Source organism: Pelodiscus sinensis, chromosome 6 (genome assembly GCF_049634645.1).
Source record: "Pelodiscus sinensis isolate JC-2024 chromosome 6, ASM4963464v1, whole genome shotgun sequence".
In the NCBI taxonomy this organism is placed as follows: Eukaryota; Metazoa; Chordata; order Testudines; family Trionychidae; genus Pelodiscus; species Pelodiscus sinensis.
Genome location: NC_134716.1, coordinates 36,033,575 through 36,052,929, shown reverse-complemented (window position 1 = coordinate 36,052,929; position 19,355 = coordinate 36,033,575). Strand labels below are relative to the sequence as shown.

Genomic DNA, 19,355 nt, shown 5'->3' with positions numbered 1-19,355 from the left:
TAATACTGTATATGAGTCAACTTTTATTGACAAGGTGCAATGCAGCAGAGAAAAGCATACAGAAAGAAACAAGTTATAGTCTTTACCATTTTCAGTAGGAACCAGAATGTATCCTTATATGGTCCACTGAGAGCTACAGTTATATACATGCAAGACTCCAAAGGTAGGGAGCGGATGTCTTCCAGGGAAAAGATCAGAAGCCAAAAATTGATTGGCATCCATTTTCTGGAGTGGAGCACTTGGACAATTCTCTATCAACATTCATGGGAACAATACGTACTGGTAATATAGGGCAAGACCATACCTGTGTCCTGTAGACACAGGGGAAAGAAGAACTCTCGCTTTGTGACTAAGATTATGACAACACGTGAAAGGGAAGAAAAACACAGTGTAGCTGAAGTTTATGTACGACTTGTGTGTAGTAAGGTCGGGGGAAGGTTGTTCTCCTCTCAACACTGGCTGCTCTTCTCACCCTGGTGGAGTGCTGGCATTGATGGGAGAATACTTAAATATTGCTCTATCGTATCTAAGCAGATGCAATAAATCGATGGCTGGTGGATCAATCACTGCAGCATTGAACCCTGGCATAGTGGAGACAAGCCTTTACGCTAGTGCACAACAGGAGTAATCACAATGAACTCCATGAAGATAAATTGGTGTCCCAGTAAGATCAGACCCAAACTAATTTCATAATGCCAAGCACATCTATACTACTATATACACATATTTGATGAAGTGGGTCTTACCACAAAAGTTCATCATCCTATATATTTTTGTTAGTCTCTAAGGTGCCACAGGACTTCTCCAAGGGAAGCTTTTTGGAGGGTAATAGTCTACTTCCAGGGGCAATTCTAAATATGGGTGAGAATCTTCAGAATCTTCTTTCTGGCTTAGCTATTTATAGACGTAAAAAGCTGATGACAGCATTAAAAATGAATTAATCTGCTACCAAATAACACCTTTTTTGTATAAGTTCTCAGAGTTCAAGGTTACCTCTTAGAACATTCTATAGTAGCAATGCTTGTGGGCAGTCAAGGTTGGCTGCTTCCGTCCAGTTTCAATTACTGTTACTTATAGTTTTAAATAGCAGACATGCCCTTTGGGAATTAACAAAACGGGTTTGACATGATGCAGTAAAGGAAAAGTTACATTCTCACACCAGTGCAGCTCTGTCTATTGAAGTCAGCTGCATTTGACTCTGCAAGGCACATGTAAACTGAGCAACTTTGGATAATAGGTTTGGTGTCCCCAGTCCTTGCTATTCATTCCCTTGTCTATACAGCAACAGCACTTCACAAGAATCCTGTAATGTTTGAGTTGCTGGTCCTTCTACAGTAACTGGGGAAATCTGAAACGATCTCAGCTGTCTGTATGTGAAAATACACACAAGGCAAATGTTGAATACATCTGCAGAGGAAAACTCTTTCTGAAAAAGCACTCACTTCCATTCACTGTCCTGTTCCACAAAGTCTGCATTAATACAGTATTTAAGCATTAACCTCTGAAATGACCCTTCCTCACACCTGACAAGTACTGGCTGGTTGTTGACAGGCCACAATTTACAGATGATAATCTTCTCAGCAGCTTTCCCACTTCTCTTTTCCACATCACCTGTCTATCCCCAAGTGCCTTTCACACTCAGTGTCCATGCAAACCTGTTCCATGTTACACAGAGACTATCAGCTTGTAATTTCCATCACCAATGTGCCAGACAGCATTCCATTAAAAACAAAAGAATAGGTATTACACCATAGGAAGGGGAGATGGAAAGGTACACATCTATCTCACCAGGACATGTCAGCAGATGGCCAGACAAGGAATGTGGGGTTTTGTCATGGTTTTAAATTTGCTACCTACCTGATATCAGCCTCTCAAACCCTGGTCTATTCATAAAGTTCCACTGGTTTAAATTAACTAAAGGTATGAAGTTAAACCTATTTATTAGTTAAACCAGCACAATTTTCTGTGTGGATTTTCATAACATTTTAAATGTAGCTTATATCAGTTTAGTTTGCCCCTGTTCATTTGCTAATATAGCCATTTAAAAAACCTAATTGGCGTGTATCCACACACAAAGTTGTATTATAGGTCAACTATAGGTAGAACTTATACCAATATTTAAGTTAAGCTTGTCTGGTACTTTCTATCATTAAGTTCCTGTTTTCAGTTGCTTTTAGCTTTGCTAAACTTCATCTACTCACACTAAAATGTCCATATTTGTTTTCTGCCCCAGGCAGAATTTTATTTTTAAAATTTCAGCCAAAAAAGGGGAGTAGGTTTCAGTATTTCTGAGAACAAGATAGGAGGTGGGTGATCAATCAATTTTTAATAAATGTCCATGCTACAATGCTTTGGAGCAGGAAGTTGAAGTTTGGCAGGGTAAAAGTCATTGAGCAGGAGGTGCCTTTTGCTGTCACCATAAAAATCTGCCTAAATTTGGCTAATTTCTCTGAAAAGTATAATTTTCACATGCCTTGTAGATCTTCTTAGAGAACTGTTTTTGAAATTTCCAGTCCTTCTATCTGCAATGAACATTAGATATCAACTACACCAATCCACCTACACAATAAACACAAGCTACAATTTTGGATAGTGGGGACATTCCTTCCAAGTGCAGGAGCCAACTAGACTATGAAAAGGAGTGTTGAGAGCCAGGAGTCTGTTTTTCCAATGACTTGAGTTAATAATTCTGTTCATGTCATAGCCTGTATTACTGAAAACATATATAATTAGGGTAACAGGTAGAAAAGTAGACTTCCTCCCATTTTACAGATGGGATAATTGAGAGGTTGTGCAAGTTACCTCTAGCAAAGCTGAGAAAAAAAACTCATTTTTCCAAGGTGACAACACTGACATTCAAAAACAATGTCTCAATTTTCTATGCTCATTTTGGCTACCTATAAACATTAGAACACTTTCCTTTCCAAAGACAGGAACAGAAATATTGATTCCCAGTTCCCAACATTCCTCTGGAGCCTAGAAAATAGCATGTAAGTCACTGATAAAATATGTATTGTGTCTCCCTCTAGTGGCTGGCCCACAGAGATGAGAAGCTACTGCTATCCTTTATTTCAAGTAAGGAGGAGTGAAGAGGCCTATGCTGTGGATGTAAAGGCTATGCATTCCAGTCTTGCTGATAGCACATAATGGGGTCAATACAGTTCCATCTAATGGATTTTTTTATCGTGTTTATCTTTATGTCTAGTAGCATGAATAGTGATATTTTTGAAGGTCACTGAGCTGCCATGGTGATAGGTACTTAATCTTCAAATATCACATTTTTCTTATGCTTTGGTAGTTACAGTAGTTATATTTAACTCTTAGGATTCTGATGATTCAAAGAAGTTAGCAAATAAAGAAAAAAATCTGGTTTTTTTCCAGTTTGTTTCCTTCTTGCATTTGACAACACTCTGTCTAAAGACTGTGTTCTTCAATCTATCAGGGGTTGTCTGCATGGGGAAATTTATCAGAATAACCACTCCAAAATAACTCCCCAATGAATTATCCATTCTGGAATGGTGTTCACATTGGGAGGAATAACTACTGCAAAATAATTTATCCCATAATAGCTATTTGGATTAATTTCCTCATAAAGACAAGCTCTAAGGCCCCAGCCCTTCATATACCTACCTATTCACATAAAGAATCCCAGTGAAGTCAACAGGATTGCTTACATATGTCAATACATCTTTACATGACCATGGTTATAGTTCATTTCTCCATTGCTGAAGTCATGAAGAGACCATTATGAACAAGACCAGCACAACAGAAAAAAATCCTTATAAATTATTTTAAAAGGATTAAAAAACTCAAGGACATTCTGTTTAAAGATGATCTATCTCAGAAACTAGACATTTTTAAATTATTTACTAAAAAGTTAATGGTGTCTCTTTAATAGAAGAAATGAATGTGGGAGGAAAAGAGATTATACAAACTGAGTCATGATGTAATTCCTGTGTTCCTTAGCCCAAATCTTACTGTCTGGGTGCATCTAGACTGGCAAGATTTTGCGCAAAAGAGGACGCTTTTGCGCAAAAACTTGCCAGCTATCTAAACTGGCCACTTGAATTTGCGCAAGAGCACTGACGATCTAATGTAAGATTGTCAGTGTTCTTGCACAAATATTTTGACGCTCCCACTCAGGGATAAGCCCTCTTGAGCAAATGTTTTTGCGCAAGAGGGCCAGTGTAAACAGGGAGGGAATTTTTTGCACAAGAAAGCCCCAATGGCAAAAATGGCGATCGGGGCTTTCTTGCACAAAATTGCATCTATACTGGCCATGGATGCTTTTGCGCAAAAGCACTTTTTGTGCAAAGGCACCCATGCCAATCTAGATGCTCTTTTCCGGAAATACTTTTAATGGAAAAACTTTTCCATTAAAAGCATTTCCGCAAAATCATGACAGTCTAGATGCAGCCTCTGTGTAATACTTTCTACGATTTCTAAGCTGCCATGGGATAAGAGGGAATGACATCTGATGGACTGATAACTGGTTAAAAGATAGGAAACAAAGGGTAGGAGCAAATGGGCAGTTTTCAGAATGGAAAGAGGTCACTGGTGATCAGTGCCACCCAGAGGATTCAGGGGGCCTGGGGCAAAGCAATTTCAGGGGCCCCTGGTGGGCTTTACTCTGGCACTCCCTGTCTCAGACTTCAGACATTCTTATGGGGGCCCCTGCGGGGCCTGGGGAAAATTCCCCCCCCCCCCTCTGGGCGGCTCTGCTGGTAGTATTCCCCAGGAGTCCTTATTGGTACCAATCCTATTCAATATATTCATAACTGATTTGGAGAAAGGGGTAAACAGAGAGGTGGCAAAATTTGCAGATGATACTAAACTGCTCAAGACAGTTAAATCCAAAGCAGACTGTAAAAAGCTTAAAAGGATCTCACAAAACAAAATGACTGGGCAACAAAATGGCAGATGAATTTTAATGCTGATAAATGCAAACTAATGCATATTGAAAAACATAATCCTAACCATACATAGACTAAGACAGGGTATGTCTACACTACCACCCTAGTTCGAACTAGGGTAGTTAATGTAGGCAACCGGAGTTGCAAACGAAGCCCGGGATTTGAATTTCCCGGGCTTCATTTGCATATTGCCGGGGGCCTCCATTTTTAAATGTCCGCTAGTTCGGACTCCGTGCCCGCGGCTACACGCAGCACGAACTAGGTAGTTCGGATTAGGCTTCCTATTCTGAACTACTGTTACTCCTCGTGGAACTGCAGTGGCAGTCCAAAAAGCAAATAGAATGTTAGGAATCATTTAAAAAGGGATAGAGAATAAGACAGAGACTATCTTATTGCCTCTACATAAATCCATGGTATGCCCATATCTTGAATACTGCATACAGATGTCATCGCCTCATCTCAAACAAGATATCTTGGCATTGGAAAAAGTTCAGAAAGGAGCAACAAAATGATTAGGGGTATGAAACAGCTGCCATACGAGGAGAGATTAATAAGACTGGCACATTTCAGCTTGGAAAAGAGATGACTAAGGGGGAGGGGATATGATAGAGATCTATAAATCATGATAGGGTGAAAGAAGTGAATAAAGAAGAGTTATTTACTCCTTCCGATACCACAAGAACAGAACTAGGGGTCACCAAATGAAATTAGTAGGTAGCAGATTTAAAACAAACAAAATGAAATACTTCTTCACGCAATGCATGGTCAACCTGTGGAGCTCCTTAAAAGAGGATGCTTTGAAGTCCAAGACTATTACATGATTCAAAAAAGAAATAGATAAATTAATGGAGGATAGGTCCATCAATGGCTATTAGCCACAATGGACAGGAACGGTGTCCCTAGCTTCTGTTTGTCAGAACCTGGGAATGAGTAACAGGATGGATCACTTGATGATTACTTGTTCTGTTCATTCCCTCTGGGAAACTTGGCATTGGCCACTGTATGAAGACAGGATACTGGGCTAGATGGTCTGACCAATATGGCCATTCTTAAGTTATTATCCACTTCCTAGACACTACTGTGCAAATAAGTATGGTCACATAAATATCATTCTATACCAGAAACTTACTGAGTGCTATACTTACCTATACCCCTATAACTTTTATCCAGCACATATCACACAATGCCTCAGAGACAGACACCTACATGATCTCTGTCAAACATTCTTAAAACTACAATACCCAGTTGAGGAAGTGAAAAAACAGACTGACAAAGCTAGGCAAGTACCCAGAAGTCACCTACTACAGAACAGACCCAACAAAGAAAGCAACAAAATACCACTAGCCATTATCTACAACCAGGCGCTAAAATATCTCCTACACCAAAGATCTATAACCTATCCTAGATGATCCCTTATTCGCACAGACCTTGGGGGGCAGGCTTGTACTTGCTTACAGACGCCCCTCAACCTGAAACAAATACCACCAACTTCAGATACACTAACCCAGGAGCCAATCCCTGCAACAACCCGCATTGCCAACTCTGTCCACACACTTACACTAGTGACACCGTCACAGGATTTAACCACATCAGCTATATCATGAAAGGCTTGTTCAATATGACATCTGATATTGATCTACTGATGTGATATATGCCATCACGTGCCAAGAATGCCCCTCTGTCATGTACATTGGACAAACCAGACTATCTCTACTCAAAAGAATAAATGGTCACAAATTAGAATCAAGAATGGTAACATTTAGAAACCAGTGGGGCAGCACTTTTAACCTCCCTGGACATATGCTTACTAATTTGAAAGTTGCCATTCTTAGGCAAAAAAAACCTACTTCAAAAACAGATTGCAATGCAAACCTGCTGAGCCAAAGTTCATAAGCAAATTTGACACTGTCAAAATGGGTGTGAACAGACACATGGAATGGCTCCCTTATCAAAATAAGTAACTTCCCGTTCAGGTACTCTCACCTTCTCATCACTTTTGGAAGTGAGCCACATCAACTCTGATGTAATTAGCACCGATGCTACACTCCCATCTCTATATGCCTGTCTTTCTTTCACTTCAAGCATCTGAGGAAGTGAGTTGTATCTCATGAAAACTTATGCCCTAATAAATGTATTAGTCTTTAAGGTGTCACTAGACCCCTTTTTGTTGTGCTGAAACAGAGTAACAGGGCTACCTCTCTGAAAGCAAGCATCACTTTGAATTTTATAGTCCCTTGTCATCTTAATTTTATGGTACTAGTTCCTCCTCAGTGTGAATACATTTCTAAACACATTCTAACGTCCTCCAATCCTGCCCCACTTCCTCCTCAGGTGCATTAAAATAAGTCCATCAATCACTACTGATTGTGGTTCATACTTCTCATCCAGACTGACAGAGAAACTGTTAATCCTGTGAGATCTCAAGTGTCAGTGCAAGCTATGCCCCTTCTTCCTAAACCTCCCACACCAGAGCCCTCACATTTCCAGGGAAACAACATAACACATACAAATAATTCATCAAATATGTAGAGCTAGTAGCACTAAAAATGCTAACATGAAAATATAAACCCAAATATGACTGAAAAATGCTCCTAAAATTACAGGAAAGAAGGGCTGGAATTCTCATTTCCAATCATCCCCAGGTAGCAAAGGACACCCATTCAGTGGAAGAGAAAAGGTTGGGGAAATACTTTTGGAAATAGGAGATTTTCCCTTTAAAGGGCACCTCTTCCTTCTGTCCACTCTCTTCTTCTCTGCAGGCAAATTACTGAAATATACAAGAACTCTGCTCTTAGGAAGCAGAGAGAGGTGAAGCAAAGCAGAGGAAAAGCAGTGATGTGTTGGTAGGTCACTTGGCTAACAGCCTGATATTTTATCCAGGTTGCAGACCTCTTTTGGGCACGTGGTGATTATTTCAATCCCAGAACAACAATTAAGAAAGAATAGGGAATTTTAAAACTGTGGTGTCCTGGCCTAATTCCAGTTTAGGCAATTACATTCTGCCTGCTTTAATTCCCACTGCAATTTCAACTGGCTGTGGTATTGTGTTCTGTCTTATGTGATGCTGCTGTGCACTGTTAAGCAGACATTTTCCTCCCCAGAGCTGATTGCTCTGGTTAGGTGAATCTCTCTAAAAATAGAGCCAAACTTTACCCTTCTTTTGTATTGAGGCAGTAAAGCACCAATCTGGCACAACTAAATGTCTATGTGAGTTTTACCATGGATTTGAGAGGGTGCTGGATTGAGCCTAGGTTAGAAAAGAGGTTTGTGAAACATGTTTCTCAAACTGAACTAGCATGGCAGGATAACTTGCAAAAGACTTTATATTAAGGACCCCCTTGCCTAAATGAGGCTTTGTGTGCTGGGTTGTATGTGGCATCCAATGCCTCTGTTGATGTATGCCTGACATGGTAGGTGAGATGATAAACTTAGTTTAAAGAAGCACGAGGTATACTTCACCATTTGTTTTCCCTGACAACCTGTCCTGAGGTTTCTAATATCAGACCTGCTGCTAGCAACTTTCCCAGCCTGGCAAAATTCCAAATAATTGAGGAAATACATAACTTTTAGTTTGTTTTTCAGTTTAAATGTGTTCAACCACATATTATCACTTGGGAGAGAAGAAAGGGATACCCAAAAGATTTTCCCTTCAAGTATCTTTCAAAAACATTTCATGGCTAATGAAATTCTAAGTCATTAATTTAGAGTTATGCAGCTCCACGTTTATTTTAGCTATAGTTTAGCTGTGAGTTTCTGTCACCAAGCTTTTGATTGTTACTGGATGGGTTCTCTACCAAACTTGTAGTTACAATTTTGTTTTTATTGGTATAGTAAGAGGAAATCTGGATACATGCATTTTAGCTACACAAGTAGAAGATTCAGCGGGCCAGATTTTCTACTCTATTAGACTGGTACATCTAAACTCAAGTCAATGGAATAACACAGGAACAAAACAGGTGCAACAGAATGAAGAATCAAAATCACTCTCTTTAGCTTTCTCTAAACTAAGGTCCGCTAGATAGGAGAAATCACAAAAAAAGTATTTTCCTTCTCAAGTTCCTCCTCAGCTCTCCTATTAAACCCAAACTTTCGCAAAAATAATGTAATAGTTTTATTGCAGATATGGTCTCCCCCACTTTAAATTAATAAAATACAGATAAGTTTTCGGATAGAAAACAAAATCTGTTTTTCTTAACTAACAAGTCTTAACCATAACCTCTACAAACCCAGTGCAATACAACGGTTCATCTTCCCTCTAATATAATGTTGCGCCATGTACCAGCTAGGACTTAAAATTTGAAGGGATGATCTGACTCATCTTCATCAATCATTTATAGATAAGAAAGAGAAATAATGGCACAGAACTTCAGAATATTATTTTATCTGTGAATCCTCTTTTCTTTTTGGTTAGCTAAAATAATTAGAACTAGGGAGACAGATTCTATTATACTTTCTCAAATAAATACAGAAAAAGCCAAGTATGGGAATGTATTTTAGCATATTCTGAAAGGAAAGGCTGCTGCTCCTCATGCATCTATTATTCAAATGCTATACTGCTCAGTAATCAACACCAAGGCATTGAAAGGGATATTTCTCCCCTTTTGCACTTTGTTTTATTTTCTCTGTCTTTATCCTCCCTCTGGAAATCTTTTAATCTCAATGACTTCTCAAACCAATTTATTGGTTTTTATTTTAGAAATATAAACATTCAAGCCAGGCTTTGTGTTTTTAGAGGATGTTTCTTCCAAGGATGTTGAAGTACTTTACAAACATTAATTATGCCTCTCAACTTTCCTGTAAGGCAGATAAAGGGCAGGTCTACACTAAACCGGAAAGTCAGCATAAGATATACAGCTTCAGCTATGTAAATAATGTAGCTGGAGTTGATTTACCTTTAGCCGAATTTCTCAGTTTTCCCCACAGCAGGAGGTTGACCAGACCCACTAAATCGAATGCTGGAAGATCGACTTCCGCAGTGTTGAGCCTCCATTTAGTAGAGACACGAGGAAAGGTTGTATTAGACTTACCAATGAAATGTAGCCATCTAAAGAATAGACACAATAGCTGGGTAATGGTCCACAGCAACTCCACATAACTCTTTAATACAGGTAGTGAGGAAGAATACTCTTCAAGTGAAATTGCAAGGGGACCCTAGTTAAACATGTGTTTATCTATGTTTACTTTTGCAAACAGTACAAAGGGTCTTTAATTACAACAAATATTGATTAAATATCTCCTCTGAAAGATGGCATGATCTCCAGAGTCATGGTGTCTCTTACCACTCTGATGGGGAACAACTAGTTGTTAAATCAGTAATCCTGCCCCTGGTAGAACATACATGTTCTATGGAGATCTACCCATATACTGGCCCAACATGAAACTGCTTAGTTACTAACATCTGCTAAAAATCACAGCACAAAATGGTACTAGCATAGGCCTGATATACGTAAGAGAGGCCCAAGACTAGGTACTAGCAGTGTTGTAAATTGAGTTGCAGTAAAAAAGCTTTCATAGGGCTTGCCTGCTTGTTAATGGGGTTACCAGTTTTGGGGGGGGGGGATTGTCACTTTCATAAACAAGAAATCCAAACATAAATATATAGAACAAAGCTTGCACTTTCATAATAGTCCTTCACAGTAGTCAGCTAAACTTGCAGAGAAACTACACGAGTTTCTGTAAACTCACATAAACTACATAAACTCACACAGACTTATAGATGAAACTCTGTCAGTTTTGCCTCCATGTGTCTATTTGTACAAATACCATCAATTAATTTTCCTTTCTAAATTGTTAAGTTCTCCTAAAGGGAACATGTTTGGTATTACCAAAACTCCATTTTGTCCTGCACTGAGAAGGGCATTTTCTTAAGAATGATCTTTGGAACCATCAACCAAACAAATTCAAACTCGCTGTGTTAGATTGCATTGGGCTCTTCAGTATTCCATATTTGAATAATGAGATGATAAAGTCAAAAGAACCCTTTACTCCACTGAAGTCACTTTCCTAGCCATCCAGAATGCATCAGTAGCAGTTTGGCCTGTCAGATATCTAATATGCATTCAGATTAAATTACTTAAAACATAAATTCTGTTGTCCACTACAAAACAGCTTCCATAAACCAGCAGAAAATGAATTGCCTTTTGGAATTTTATTAGGAAAATGTGTGAATTTGACAAAGGAAGAAAAATGGCAATGATTTGGAATGGGTGTATTGGTCTTCTCCTGGAAAAAAAATCTCATTATTTTGGACTTTTAAGTAGAAGCAAAAAACCCTCACTGAATCATTAACTCTTCCTCCCCACATCTTTGCAACTGCATATAAAACTCTGTGGACACTATGAACTCTTACAGTCAGCATACAAACACAGTCTTGTAAAAATACAAAGTCAATAATTTAAAAATGTATATAAACAGAGTTATTAAACCTAAATGTGTAACTAAATATAAAGCTGCAAAATTTGGTACTGTATTGCAATAGAGCAACCATGTATCTCCTAATCAAAAATCATGACCTGATTTTTTTTTCTTATACTGGAGCAGAGTCAATAGAGATTACTGACATGAGAATCAGGTCCTACATTTTAAAAATCCCTCTGCCACTTACTAAATATTAAAGTTACTAAATATCAAAGTAAAAACTCAGCACAAAACAGAGAAATGCCTTTTTGTGTGTGTGTGGGGGGGGGGTGCAAAATGAAAACCTATTTTCATGTTACTAACATTTGTTTTGATTTCTTTAATTTCTGAGTTTATCCAATGGTGCGAGGGTATAATCCAGTAAGTGTGTTTGCATTCTATCCAGTGAGTTCTGATGGCTAAGTGACAAAGTGACAGTTGTTTTAAAATGATGTTTATAGGCGACAGCTAAATAACAGACAAGGAATTAAGCAGCAGCACTCAGCATTAAATCAAAACAAGGTGACATGCATAGCAAGAATGATTTCATCCACAGCTGACTGCTGTCTTTAGTGGCGCAAAGAGAAGTTCTAGTCTAGGTCCATACCATTTACAAGCTTCACAATTCTTTGCCAAGTTATAGAAACCAAAGTAAACTTCTGGCATGGCTCCTACATACCATAGCAGTTAAAGACTCTATTGTCCAATCCTGGTTTTGACTAAAAGGTTCAAGAGATTGATTTAAAGTTTTTTTCCCTCCTCCCTAAACTCAAAATTTTCTTTTAAAATATAACTTCAAAATACATCATTCAAATTTATCTACTGTCTTTTCACAAACCCAAATTTATGCTTGCCATAATTTTATATTCCTAATATGCCTCATTTATTAATTAAAAGAGAAAAAATGAGCAAACAGTAACAATACCCTGAAGTTATTTGGGCACCTAATGGGATTTTCAAAAATGCATGAGTGCCTAACACCCATTAGGAATTAGGCACCAACACACTTCTGAAATATTTACTAGGTGCCAATCTGCATTTTTAGGCATCTAAACAGATTTCAAAATCTGGCCCTGAATTCCAAGCATACTCAGCACCTCTGAAAATCAAGCCAAAGATGTTGGGAACCCAAACTTTAAAGATCTTTTTACAATTTACGCCTTAACCTTTCTGTGCCTGAATTTCTTATCACTAATTTGAGGATGATAATAGGGCTCTGTCTAAAGCACTTTTAAGAAACTCACCTGAAAAGTGTTACAGTATATTTAAAAAGAACAAGATTATTTTGCTTCGTTTTTCTATTTTAGTTAACAAATGTTCTAGAAGCAACTATAAACAGATTCAATTTGATTATTAGTATTTTTTTTTTTTGTTGACAAAGGCAGCAATCTTGGGTTTTTGCTTGCTTCACCAAGTTAGCATAACAGCAGATTTGTTACTGATGAGCCTTTTTGTTTACATTTACAGTAAACCAAGTCTGCAGTATGTTTACAGATTTTAAAGCAATATGGGTGTATTGGAAGTTACTATCTTATTGCACTACTATTTTAGAAGATTTTTCTACTAAACAAAAGACAGGCATTACTCAGTAAAGCAAGCATCAGTATGAGAAAATGTAAAGAAGATGCATCTTTGTTGAAGGATAAGAGAAAGAAAAAAATACAGATTGAACCTCTCTAGTCCAGCACTCTCTGATTTGGCAACAACCATGGTCTGGCACGATACTAGTTATGTCCGCTCATCATGGGACTGGCCAAATTTCCTGCAGTACCATGAAGTTTGTGGCTAACCAGTCCTGGCTCTCAGGGTTCTGTGCTGTTTTTTAGCTCTAATTTACCCCTAAATTTACCCCAACATCCCAGTAAGCAGTAGAAGTTTTGGTAATGTTGTGTTAGGGCAATGTTGTGTGACAGTGCAATTGTGTTCTTTTGAAAAAAATCATTTTTCCAACATTGGTAGGTCTCTTTCTACAAGTAAGAAGATTTTTTCTGAAAGAGCTCTTTTGGAAAAAGGCATGTGTGAACAGGAAAGAGGGAGTTCTTTTGAATGAAGAGGAAAGAGGAACGAGCACAGGTGCTCTGGTGGCCACTCCATCCATAGTAATCACAGCTTAAATGCGAGATAGTGTCCATTCAGTGTGGATGCTATCTTTCGAAAAAGCAGATCGCTTTTTTGATGCGCTTTTGCTGTGTAGACGCTCTCTTTCGGAAGAAGTTTTTCTGGAAGATCTCTTCCAGAAAAGCTTCTTCCAAAAGAAGCCTGCAGTCTAGACATAACCCAGGAGGGTGATGAAGTACAAGAAAGGGTTACCTACGGAGGTGGTGGAATCTCCATCCCTAGACATTGACAGGGCCCTGGCTGAGATGATTTAGTTGGGATTAGTTCTATTTTGGGCAAGGGGCTGGACTCGATGCTCTTCTGAGGTCTTTTCCAGCCCTAGGATTCTATGATTACATGTCTTTCCATGTATATGTAATATAGTCCTGCAGTGGCACAGAGACTATATAATTGCCTCTAATGTCTATGATTCTATAAAAAGGGTTATATTTCCCTGTGCTATGCACCATGCTTAACAGATAAATAATTGTCGTCCAAGGGCTACAGTTATAGAGGTTATCTACATAGCCACTTTAATTACTGTACAGCACTGTAAAGGGCCAGTGTAAACAGGATTGTAGCACTGGGAGCCCTTCCTAGAGGTGGTTTGCTCTCCCAGCACTGATGCCCTGACTATATTGTCAAGATAGGGTGTTGACAAGGCAGTGCTTTAAACTTTGAAGTACACACAAAGCCATCATGCAGGGGCCCTTCCAGGTGGTCCCGGGGCACCAATAGCCTCCCAGGGAGATTCATGAACCATTAAAATACTTGCTGAATAACAAAGAACAAGAAGTTGATCGCCATAGCAGAAAACTACCATTCAAACAGAAATATCTAGCCATTAGGAGTTAATGTGAACATATGATTACAATCAGAATGAACTACTGCTTGTTTGTTTGCTTATTTGTTGTTTAAAACTGTCCCTCCTAAAATCCCCCCCCCCAAAAAACCCTCCATTCACTTGGAACTGAAGTTGCTCAAGTATATTCCCTCACACCACCACAAAATCCAAAAGTGCAAGGAAAGATCTGATAGGAAACAGTGGTTCTTCCAGGCAGGGCCAGGTGTTTGCCAGCTAGGCGAGACGAACCATAACCATCAGGGCACTGACTTGGGCTCAACATGATGCCTTGGGGTTAATTACCTGGCCCCCTCCCTTCCATGATCCGCCATCAGCGAATGTTTATGCTGATCTTAGCCAAAAAGCTGAACTGGGGGCAAGGCCGAACACAGTGCCAGACTCCAACAATTTCCTTAGAAACTGCATCTGAAAAAGGTTAGACTTGCCAAAAGACAAATTCAAATTGGGTTAAAGAGGATTTACTTCTAAGTGCACCCACCTGTATCCAGAGTGCATGCCGTACATCATGTGAGGAGACACACTATATTATATATATGTAACACAGAGTTAAATGCAAATCATAATGCTTTAGGGAGACATTCAGGTGTAATCCCTACTACACTGGCAGATTTGGCATGTTTAGTGTGGTGAGGCACTGTATTTAAAATGTAAAATATGCCATAGTGAATAGGCCTTACTTGTTTTCGTTGCTGGCATCATACCGAGGCATGGGATCAATATCATTGCTATTGACATCATAGCTGGCGTTTGAATCCTGTAACCAACGGAGAGGAGAGGAGAGGAAAGAAGAGGAGAGGGAGGAGAAGAGTTTCTCATTAATTAGCCATTGACTCATGTGGCCTGTACATTCTTTAAGCAGGTTTCTACAAGAGAGTAATTAGGTTAACTAACATTCCTGCGGTTTTAGGATGCCTGCCTGTTTTAGGAAAGGATTATATGTTCAATAATAATAGGATTTACATTTTTAAACATTTTGTTTTGGAAGGGGTGGTGGGTAACACGTACACTAGAAAAAAGTACTTTTCCAACAACTATTATGAGACAGGAAGTGCTGCTTATTACATACATACATTACATAAAACCATATATTCCTTCTCTGAGGCCTCTGCTTAGAACACCTGAAAAAGAGATTTTTTGTTCCATACTAGGATTGCATTAAATATATCTAGGTACAATAACAACTGAATAGAACCTTAGGAAAGAAAAATTCCCAAAATATTAGGAAGAAGAAATCCTTTATATTCCTCTAAGAAAATATATGTTCAAACATATAACACAAACTACACATTCTGGAAAAGAAAAAACGTTTTAAATGTCCTTATTTGTGGGAGGAGGGATAGAACTGTGTGTCCTGAGTAGGAAACGTGCATTTTTGTCAAGTCTTTCACATTTACCAAGATTTTTCCTGCTGAAAATAGTTTACAGTGCAAACAACTGTTTGTATTTGTGGCTTCTGATAACTGATGTGGTAGCATGCGGTCTGTTGACATGACAAGCAGTTTCTTTTAATCTCTTCTTTGTTCAAAACCAGTTACCACATCCACCTCAAATGTGCCTGTTCTTAGCCACATAGAAGGCATTTGTCATCACACCAGCAAATTGCCCTGGGGGAATTCCTCACTGGCAGGGAAAAAGGTGGGGAAGGGAGTAAATAGCTGCATTATATTCCCTGGCAGGATAGGACTGGGATGAAGTTTGTGGCATCTGATACAATCTCAGTTGTTCTATGTGGGAGGAAAGTTGGACCCTACTTGTTTAAATAACCTATGATATGGGAATTAAAATGAAGTGCATGTGAAGATCAAACTAATCTTAAATTGACAAGTTAAGCTATATCCAGTAATTGATTTTTTAGACAGAACTTCCTGTTGATTTAAAAGGGAAGTTGATATACAGACTGGACAGCAAGAAATGACCATAAGTATGACTAATCATATATATAGTAGCCCAATGTCTGTGACTCTGTAATGCTGAAATGCTGGCTGTTCCCTCTGGGCGGGGTTGTTGCATCCCGCCGTAGCACTCGGCTGACTTCTGCGCCGCTCAGCTGGGCCGCCATGTGGGAGTGGCTATTTGAGGTCCACGCTCCCCATGTAGCATGGGAGTGCTGTGTGGGGAGCGCGGGGCCCAAACAGCCACTTGCGCTGCTTGTTTCCACGTGGCAGCCCGGCTGATCGGTGCAGAAGTCAGCCAAGTGCCATGGCAGGAGGCAACAGCCCCACCCATAGGGAACATCCAGGGAGTGGGGCCTGGAAGAGCATGCGTCTCTGATGTCAGAAAAGGGCGCTGGATTCAAAAGGAGGAAAGTGGAGCAGTCACAGAGGATGCGTAGGAGACAGAGAGGAGAACGGAGGAGGCAGAGGACAGCAAGAGAGAGAGAGAGAGAGACGCAGCAGGAGGAGGAGAAGAGAAACACAGAGTGAGAGGTGGGAGGGGAAGAAGAGAAAGAGAGAGAGAAACGGAGAGAGAGATAGGAGACGGTTGAGAGGTGAGAGAGAGAGAGAGAGAGAGAGGGCGAGGCAGTAGGAAGAGAAGAGAGAGTCTGTTTGCGTCGCTTGCTCCCACGCGGTGGCCCGGCTGAGCAGTGCAGAAGTCAGACGAGCACCACGGCGGGAGGTGAAGGGGGGCAGGGCAGTGACATACACGCCCAGGGGGTGAGGCCTGGATGAGCGTGCATCCCTGATGGAGACAGAGGAGAGAAGAGAAAGAGTAAGAGGCAGGAAGGGGAGAAGAAAAAGAGAGAGACGGAGGGAGAGGCAGAAGGAAGAGGAGAGTTGAGAGAGGGCGGGAGGTAGTAGGAGGAGGAGAGAGAGAGAGAGAGAGACCAGAGGCTCAGGAGAGAAGACCGACGTGAAAGAGAGACCTGAAAATCCCGTCTTATGACGGGCTAATTGGCTAGTTCAAAATAAACGGCTTTAGAACTACAGACACATCTCTAACTTTTGTACTGGATGTTAATGATAGTGTTGTCTTGAATGCTCAGCCAGGATGAAATTCACTCTTATAGCTAGCACCCTTTGTGCTGGCCTTCTGCACAAGAGAATTTACTCCCAAATGCACTCATCTGTTTTCTTCACTTCCATCCATGTACAGCTTGCACATTCCATTTCATAAAAACAATCAGACTCCCAAGGTTGTATACTTCTGAGTGATACCTCTACCTGTGACATGGAATAATCTCTAGCAGTGCACTGCCCTGAGATTTTAAATAGCTTGAAAGGACAATATCAGCTTTGAGAAAACTTAACAAATAGCCTCTAAGGTGCTGTAAGACTAACAAAAAATGTAGATGGTATAATGAGCTTTCGGGGGCACAACCCACTTCTTCTGATGAATGGAGAAGTGGATTGTGCCCATGAAAGCTCATGATACCATCTACAATTTTGTTGTTAGTCTCTAAGGTGCTGCAAGACTATTTGTTGTTTTTTAAGTTTTTCCAGTTACAAGCTAACACGGCTACCCCTCTGAAACTTTTAAATATCGGCTTTGGTAAGCTAAAAAGTTGACCAACCAAGAAAGCAGTTTTTCTCTACATCAAGCAAAGGGTACGTCTGCACTACAGTGTTATTTTGAAATAGTTATTTCAAAATAGCTTATTTTGAAATAACGTGTCTATACACAAAATTTCGAAATAGCATTTGGCTATTTCGAAATTAAGCGTTCACACTGAGTGAATGCTGAATCGCATTTAAGGCCGGCTAGAACCAGGTCCAGCAGGGCATCAGGTCAGGAGTTACTTTGTGTGGCTGCTGCCTGAGGCTATCTGAGGCCTGTGCTTAAAGGGACCCCCCTGGAAAGCCAGTTCTCAGCTTTCCCTGCTTGTTTGCCTACCTTGATGAGGGACAGCAAAGCATTTTGTCTCTATGTGCTCTGGTTGCCCTCACTCAGGACACCACAGCACTTGGTAACATGGAGCCAGAGCTGCCCCTGGGCACTCTGGTGCTTCTCGTGGACACGTTGCTGCAAGCCTGGCTGCATTTTCTGCAGGCTGCCATCCGGGAGGTCAGGCTGTCAGTATCCAGGAGGCCCTGCGGGAAAGATTCCACCCTGAGGAGCACTAAGAGCCTCCCTGGTTTGCCCCACTGGGGGCTTGTGTCTCATTCTCCCTCACGTCCTTCCACTTATCCCTCCCATACCCCACTTCCTGTATTTTCATGAACACAAACTCTCTTTATTTAACAAAACTGGGGGGTGGGGAAATGAAACTCTGGTGATACTGGGGAAAGGAGGCAGGAGACAGGAGGAGAGATGGTGGGAGAGGGAAGGGGGAAACCTAGAAGGAGGGAGCTGGAAGGGGGAAGCAAGCAGAAGAAGGGGGAGGGGAAGCTCAGGGCCCAGGGTTGGGAGTCTTGCTGGACCAAATTGATTTTCATGAGAACTTGCTCCCGGGTTCGCATGCGGCCTTTGGTGGCCAGGCTGGCAGCTATCCTGCCATAGACGGCCACATTCCCCCTAGTGCAGAGATCATGGACTTGGGGGGCATCCCCCCAAACCTGAATAAGGTCCATGATCTCTGCTCTGGAAGGAGCCCGCCTTCTCCAGCCCCTGTCAGGCTCCTGGGAGCTGGCAGACTGCTCCTGGGGAGTGGTGGAGGGTTGGCTGCCAGTGGCTTGCTGGCTCATGTTTTGGGGCCACTGGGTCAGGGGCAGTGACTGCTGGCTCTGGGCTGGCAGGCTTGGAGCTGGCACAGGCACTTTGGCCAGAGTATATCCTTTAAGGGCTCCGGCAAGGGGGAAGGGAGAGGAGTGTTCTTGGTTGAGGCCAGAGTAGCCACCAGGGTACTTTGGGAAGGGCTGGAGGCCCCCTATTTCGAAATAAGTGTCTATACAGCACGTATTTCGAAATAGCAATTTCAAAATTGGCATAATTCCTCGTGGAATGAGGTTTACCAAATTCAAAATAAGCGCTCCACTATTTCAATTTAATTTCGAAATAGTGGTTGGCTTGTGTAGATGCTAGTAAAGTTATTTCGAAATAACAGCTGTTATTTTGAAATAACTTTCACATGTAAAACATACCCAAACTTTCCTATTTTAAACCAATTATTTAAATGTGACAAAACACAGGCAGACACAAAATCCATA

General features: G+C 40.6%; 1 protein-coding gene across 4 annotated transcripts in view; it reads right to left on the bottom strand.

The window, feature by feature from the left end:
* Window positions 1-19,355, bottom strand: part of PCSK5 (proprotein convertase subtilisin/kexin type 5) — a 327,119-nt gene that overhangs the window by 205,332 nt on the left and 102,432 nt on the right. For all 4 annotated transcript variants that reach the window (XM_025178860.2, XM_075931728.1, XM_075931729.1 and 1 more), the window contains one exon: window positions 14,949-15,025. In XM_025178860.2, coding sequence (XP_025034645.2) covers window positions 14,949-15,025 — 77 coding nt within the window. The remainder of the gene's footprint in view (window positions 1-14,948; window positions 15,026-19,355) is intronic.